Consider the following 7,406-nt stretch of genomic DNA (forward strand, 5'->3'; position numbering starts at 1 on the left):
CCCATCACATTTTTCTAAAACTTTATACTTTTCATCGAACTTCATATATAAAAATGCTCAGGTTTAACTGTTTCTTTGGGTCTTTTGTTTCCTTATGAAGGCTCCCATGTCATGTAAACATATTAAATAAATGCATATGCTTTTCTTCTGTTAATCTGTCTTTTGTTATAGAGGCCTAGCCAATAACCTTAAAAGGATAGAAAAGAAAAAGATACTCTTCCTTTGGCATCACATCTTCTATTAGTAGATGATGTTGGATGATACTTAAGAATTACTATTTTTTTATTAGCAATGACTGTGGTGGTGTTACATGTATTTTTAGCTCCTTACACTTTTCCTCAAAAACCAAGTGGAAGACATTACATGAAAATTTCTATACCTTAATATCAGGCTTTTGTGGAAAGGCAAGCTTTATTTCAAGGCAACATGAAAACAGCAGTCAGGGGTCCACCACCACAAACTGGCAGGAGGGAGAAACAGTCACACGTCCATTTGGCAGTGTCTCAGTGGAAAGTCTCACCAATTTCTGCTGATCGCCCAATACCTGCTCAGTTTCCTCTTCAGATTGAAACTAAAAAGGTTGACTTGAAGATGCCCATTATATCTCTGTTATCCAAACACACTTATTTCAGGATGGAGGACACTTGGAGTCAACTTAATTGAGGGAATCCACTTAATTATTAAGTATTTATACTGAGAATATGGTTAAGTTAGTAGCTTTCTTTACATTTTCACATTTTTAGAAGAGCCACAGAGGTTCCATTCACATTCTAAGCAGTTGAGCTGGCAAAAATCCATTTCATAGGAAATAGATCACATTCAATTACTCCTCACAACAGCCAACTGAAAGACTATTCCATTGCTTTTGAAGCACTGGTTGGGTTGGCATCTGCGATGGTAGCCAAATAAATGAGATTTCTGTGTAACACATGCTGGTACCTATGGGTGAAAAACATAAAAATTAGAGGTGTGTTTTTATTGAACAAAAAACTGGAAAAGAATTTTATCTAGTGAATGGCTCATCTACTGACTAGATCAGTTTTGTCAACGTGTCTATTTAACATATCAGAGGAAAATACATCCAGAATCTTACCTGTTCTCACTTCTCACTACCGCAGCTATATCTCTCGGCCAAGCCACCATCACTTCTTGCTTGGATCACTGTAGTGGACCACTCTCTAACCTGTCTCCCTGTTCTACCTTTGTACCCCTACTGTAATTATACTCATAGCAGCCTGAGTGATTTTAGAGTTTAGGTTAAGATCATGTAATACCTCTGTTCAAAACTCTTCAAAGGTCCCCATCGCATTATGAGTAAAGCTCAGCTCTTCTCATGGCCTATAAGGACCTACATGATCAGGGCCTCTAGTCTCTCTCTCTGATCTCATCTGTCACTTTCCCTCTACTCACTAAGTTCTGGCCAGAGTGGAGTCCTTGCAGAGACTTGAAGCTATCCAGCAAGCTCTAGCCTGGGGGACTTCACCCCATGCTCACTTTGATTCACACATTTGCATAGCTGCCTTCCTCACCTAAGGTGTCTACCCAAATGCCACATCAAAGATAACCTGTATAAACTAGCACTTCCTCCCATTTACTGTGCTTTATTCTTATTCAAAGCACTTATTATTATATGCCTAATTATATGATTCTACAGTCTATAAGCTCCATGAAAGCAGAGCTGGTATCTGTTTTGGTAATGATTCCCCAGTAGCTGAAGTAGTGCCTGATACTCAGTATTACTTATAAAAAAATCTTGAACAGGGAATTCCCTGGAGGTCCAGGGTTAGGACTCCATACTTCCACTGCAGGGTCACAGGTCAGATCCCTAGTCAGGGAACTAAGGGTTTCCCTGGTGGCTCAGCAGTTGAAAGAATCCTCCTGCAATGTAGGAGACACAGGTTCAATCCCTGGGTAGGGACGATCCCTTGGAAGGGCATGGCAACCTCCTCCAGTATTCTTGCCTGGAGAATCCCATAGACAGAGGAGCCTGGTCAGCTACAGTCTGTAGGGTCACACAGCACGACTGAGGCAATTAAGCACGCACACAGGCAGGGAACTAAGATCCCATGTGGTACAAGGCCAAAAAAAATCTTGAAAAAAGTTAAAGAAAGGACAAGACACTTCCATGATAAAAGCATGTTTACTACGATCGCATTTCTCAGTCAAGGGGTCGAGCCCCAAATCAGACTAGGGGGCAGGAATCATGCACCATGCAATGTGAAAATGTCCATGAGGAGATTTTGGTAACTTACCCATAATTTGAGAATCACTGCACCAAATAGAGTGTTTGGCAATGGTTTTCCATATAGAAAAATGGGAGTTGTTTACTATAAACTGTAAAAAAGCAAATCACCAAATGCCAGTGTCCAATGTAAAGACTTACCCAAGATGGATATCTCCACTAAGCTGTTCAGTGAGGAATTGAGGGTTACTTTTTAGGGGGTGGGGAAAGCATGGCTTCATTCGCAATGAAATAAAATCTTTTTTGTTTCTGTAATAAACGGGGCATAATTCCTGGAACTACACTTAGAAAACAGAGTGTTTTCTCTCATCTTGGCATATGGCTAGAGAGGACCTTAAATTACTGTGCCAAATTTACCTCTGTCTTAACTGAGAACTTTTATTGGTCTTTGTATGTGTTACCACAAAAATATGAGCCAGGGATCCACGACCAGAAACAGCCACCGCTCTCATCATTTCGTGAGACATTTTCCGAATGCTAGAACTGGACATGGAACAACAAACTAGTTCCAAATAGGAAAAGGAGTCTGTCAAGGCTGTATAATGTCCCCCTGCTTATTTAATTCATATGCAGAGCACATCATGAGAAATGCTGGGCTGGAGGAAGCACAAACTGGAATCAAGATTGCCAGGAAAATATCAATAATCTCAGATATGCAGATGACACCACCTTTATGGCAGAAAGTGAAGAAGAACTAAAGAGCCTCTCGATGAAAATAAAAAATGAGAGTGAAAAAGTTGGCTTAAAGCTCAACACTCAGAAAACTAAGATTAAGGCATCCTGTCCCATCACTTCATGGGAAATAGATGGGGAAACAGTGGCTGACTTTATTTTTTTGAGCTCCAAAATCACTGCAAATAGTGATTGCAGCCATGAAATTAAAAGACGCTTACTCCTTGGAAGAAAGTTATGACCAACCTAGACAAGCATATTAAAAAGCAGAGACATTACTCTGCCAACAAAGGTCGGTCTACTCAAGGCTATGGTTTTTCCAGTGGTCATGTATCGATGTGAGAGTTGGACTGTGAAGAAAGCTGCGTGCCGAAGAATTGATGCTTTTGAACTGTGGTGTTGGAGAAGACTCTTGAGAGTCCCTTGGACTGCAAGAAGATCCAACCAGTCCATCCTAAAGGAAATCAGTCCTGTGAGGGTGATCATTGGAAGGACTTAGGTTGAAGCTGAAACGCCAATACTTTGGCCACCTGATGCGAAGAGCTGACTCATTTGAAAAGACCCTGATGCTGGGAAAGATTGAGGGCAAGAGGAGAAGGGGACGGCAGAAGATGAGATGGTTGGGTGGCATAACCAACTCAATGGACATGAGTTTGGGTAGACTCTGGGAGTTGGTGATGGACAGGGAGGCCTGGCGTGCTGCAATTCATGGGGTCGCAAAGAGTCAGACACGACTGAGCGACTGAACTGAACTTAACTGAACCGTCCCCATCCCTGTTGTCATCGGCCGGCATGGCTTTTCGAGGACTCTGCAATGAGCACAATTCAAGTTTTGAAGAGGAAGCCACGTCTGACTCCAGGCTTCACAATGTACTGTCTGTATTATCTTGGGCAAGTAAGTAATTCCTCTGAGCCTTATCTGTGCTCACTCAAGACTCCTAGTTCAGGTCAGCTGATGGATTCCAATACTAGCTTCCCCTTCACACTCACAAATTAAGGGAATAAAGAGGAGACTCACTGGACGCACTCATTCGCCCGGCCTTTGTTCTGATATTCCACGATACAGCGGATCAGCTGGTCATTCTCCTCCAGGAGCTAAAAGACCAGACAAAGGGTCAGTGCGATGACGTCAGGGCGGCGAGGACCACTGCCGCCTCTGCGCCCCCCGCCCCCGCTCCCCCTAAGGCCCGGCTTTCCAGCCCCAGCACCTCTGCTGACTTCATTCTCACCTCACAGCAAGTCACCTACGCACACCACCAGTCTCAGCTGCTCGCTCCAGGAAGCTTCCAGCATCCGCAGCCATTTAGGATCTCTACTAAGAACTCTGTGCCCGTGTTAGCGCTTACCCGCTGGATGGTCTCCTGATTGACTTCTGCCTTCCCTCTCAGCCAGTCCGGTACGAAAGCCACCGACATCCCGGGAAGCCAGGGTGGAACTCGGCCTCAGGCCCGGCAGATCTCCTGATCTAGACCGGAGCGGTCAGACGTACTACGGCCGCAGCAGGGACCAAGATAGGTTGGCCTACACTCTCTACGTTGATTGGGTCCTCCCACCTAGGGGGCGGGGAACAGGCAGAACGTCATTTGTGATTGGGCACGCTCTTAATAAGAGAGAATGTTGACGTCCTCCTCTGGCCCCACCCCTGAGAATCTTGAGCTGTTTGTGGATCTTCTACGTGTGTGCAAGCTAGGCTTAGGGGCGGTTTCCGTGGTAGCGTCTGGGCTTTTAGGCTTTGGGTACCGGCACTCTGTGGGAGCTTGCCCACCTGGGTCGACATTCACACCTCTTTAAACACCGCTCTGGTGCCTACAGGCCTGCATCTGGACCCTGAACTTTGGGCATTGCCTCCTTTCAAGCCAAACCCTGCAAGGCCGAGGAAAACACCGGTGTCGGCTTTTGCTGAGGGAGAAACTCGCATATAGCCCTCTTTTTCCTTTGGGCCCTTAAAAAAAAAATCAGATTTACTACCCTAAAAAGCACTATTATTTTTTCCGTTTTACAGATGAGAAAGCAGAGATTAGGTAACTTGCCCAAGATCTCCTAGCTGCTAAGGGCAAAACCAGCATCTGAACAGAAGCAGTCTGGCTTTAGAATTCTTGCTTTTAACCACCTCCCTGTGCTAGCATCCGGTCCCATCACTTCATGGGAAATAGATGGGGAAACAGTGGAAACAGTGTCACACTTTATTTTTCTGGGCTCCAAAATCAGTACAGATGGTGACTGCAGCCATGAAATTAAAAGACGCTTACTCCTTGGAAAGTTTTGACCAACCTAGATAAAATATTCAAAAGCAGAGACATTACTTTTCCAACAAAGGTTCGTCTAGTCAAGGCTATGGTTTTTCCTGTGGTCATGTATGGATGTGAGAGTTGGACTGTGAAGAAAGCTGAGCGCCGAGGAATTGATGCTTTTGAACTGTGGTGTTGGAGAAGACTCTTGAGAGTCCCTTGGACTGCAAGGAGATCCAACCAGTCCATTCTGAAGGAGATCAGCCCTGGGATTTCATTGGAAGGAATGATGCTAAAGCTGAAACTCCAGTACTTTGGCCACCTCATGCGAAGAGTTGACTCATTGGAAAAGACTCTGATGCTGGGAGGGATTGGGGGCAGGAGGAGAAGGGGATGACAGAGGATGAGATGGCTGGATGGCATCACTGACTCGATGGATGTGAGTCTGAGTGGACTCTGGGAGTTGGTGATGGACAGGGAGGCCTGGCGTGCTGCGATTCATGGGGTTGCAAGTAGTGGGACACGACTGAGCGACTGATCTGATCTGATCTGTGCTGCCAGAAAAACACTGATTTCTGCTTTATTGACTATGTCAAAGCCTTTGACTGTGTGGATCACAATAAACTATGGAAAATTCTGAAAGAGATGGGAATACCAGACCACCTGACCTGCCTCTTGAGAAATCCGTATGCAGGTCAGGAAGCAACAGTCAGAACTGGACATGGAACAACAGACTGGTTCCAAATAGGAAAAGGAGTATGTCAAGGCTGTATATTGTCACCCTGCTTATTTAACTTATATGCAGAGTACATCATGAGAAACGCTGGGCTGGAAGACACACAAGCTGGAATCAAGATGGCCAGGAGCAATATCGATAACCTCAGATATGCATAACACCACCCTTATGGCAGAAAGTGAAGAGGAACTAAAAAGCCTCTTGATGAAAGTGAAAGAGGAGAGTGAAAAAGTTGGCTTAAATCTCAACATTCAGAAAACTAAGATCATGGCATCTGGTCCCATCACTTCATGGGAAATAGATGGGGAAACAGTGGCAGACTTTATTTTTTGGGGCTCCAAAATCACTGTAGATGGTGATTGCAGCCATGAAATTAAAAGATGCTTGGTGTGCTGCGATTCATGGGGTCGCAAAGAGTCGGACACAACTGAGTGACTGAACTGAACTGAACTCCTTGGAAGAAAGTTATGACCAACCTAGATAGCATATTCAAAAGCAGAGACATTACTTTGCCAACAAAGGTCCATCTAGTCAGGGCTATGGTTTTTCCAGTGGTCATGTATGGTTGTGAGAGTTGGACTGTCAAGAAAGCTGAGCTCTGAAGAATTGATGCTTTTGAACTGTGGTGTTGGAGAAGACTCTTGAGAGTCCCTTGGACTGCAGGGAGGTCCAACCAGTCCATTCTAAAGGAGATCAATCCTGGGTGTTCTTTGGAAGGACTGATGCTAAAGTTGAAACTCCAATACTTGGGCCACCTCATGCGAAGAGTTGACTCATTGGAAAAGACTCTGATGCTGGGAGGGATTGGGGGCAGGAGGAGAAGGGGACAACAGAGGATGAGATGGCTGGATGGCATCACCGACTCGATTTGGATGTGAGTTTGAGTGAACTCCAGGAGTTGGTGATGGACAGGGAGGCCTGGCGTGCTGTGATTCATGGGGTCGCAAAGAGTCGGACACGACTGAGCGACTGAACTGAACTGAACTGTGCTGCCTATGCACTATAGTGCAGAGGTGGTTTGCCGCAACATACAAAGAGGGAGCTGGGCCAACCTCTTGGGCCACACTTTTACCGCTGTTCAGTTCAGTCACTCAGTCATGTCCAACTCTTTGCGACCCCATGGACTGCAGCACGCCAGGCCTCCCTGTCCATCACCAATTCAGGGAGCTTACTCAAACTCATGCTCATTGAGTCCGTGATGCTATCCAACCATTTCATCCTCTGCTGTCCCCTTCTCCTCCCACCTTCAATCTTTTCCAGCATCAGGGTCTTTTCAAATGAGTCAGCTCTTCACATCGGGTGGCCAAAATATTGGAGTTTCAGCTTCAACATCAGTACTTCCAATGAATATTCAAGACTGATTTCCTTTAGGATGGACTGGTTGGATCTCCTTGCAGTCCAAGGGACTCTCAAGAGTCTTCTCCAACACCACAGTTCAAAAGCATCAATTCTTCGGCGCTCAGCTTTCTTTATAGTCCAACTCTCACATCCATACATGACCACTGGAAAGACCATAGCCTTAACTAGA

At 45.2% G+C, this 7,406-nt stretch overlaps 1 protein-coding gene across 1 annotated transcript; it reads right to left on the minus strand.

The window, feature by feature from the left end:
* Positions 1 to 386: 386 nt before the first annotated feature.
* SS18L2 (SS18 like 2) lies at positions 387 to 4,450 on the minus strand. The gene is made up of 3 exons (XM_027523138.1): positions 4,261 to 4,450; positions 3,933 to 4,009; positions 387 to 939 (listed from the first exon to the last, which is right to left on the minus strand). The coding sequence occupies exons 1-3, from the start codon at positions 4,327 to 4,329 to the stop codon at positions 852 to 854; spliced, it is 234 nt and encodes a 77-aa protein (XP_027378939.1). The 5' UTR covers positions 4,330 to 4,450; the 3' UTR covers positions 387 to 851.
* Positions 4,451 to 7,406: the final 2,956 nt, after the last annotated feature.

The sequence above is a fragment of the Bos indicus x Bos taurus genome, chromosome 22 (assembly GCF_003369695.1).
Source record: "Bos indicus x Bos taurus breed Angus x Brahman F1 hybrid chromosome 22, Bos_hybrid_MaternalHap_v2.0, whole genome shotgun sequence".
NCBI lineage: Eukaryota > Metazoa > Chordata > Mammalia > Artiodactyla > Bovidae > Bos > Bos indicus x Bos taurus.

Excerpts from the sequence above, each read along its gene's own strand:
- SS18L2 (XM_027523138.1), bottom strand. The coding sequence starts at position 4,329 with ATGTCGGTGGCTTTCGTACCGGACTGGCTGAGAGGGAAGGCAGAAGTC. Across the intron at positions 4,010-4,260 it reads ATCAGGAGACCATCCAGCGG|CTCCTGGAGGAGAATGACCA; the intron begins GTAAGCGCTAAC and ends CTGGTCTTTTAG. Across the intron at positions 940-3,932 it reads CGGGCGAATGAGTGCGTCCA|GTACCAGCATGTGTTACACA; the intron begins GTGAGTCTCCTC and ends TTTCACCCATAG.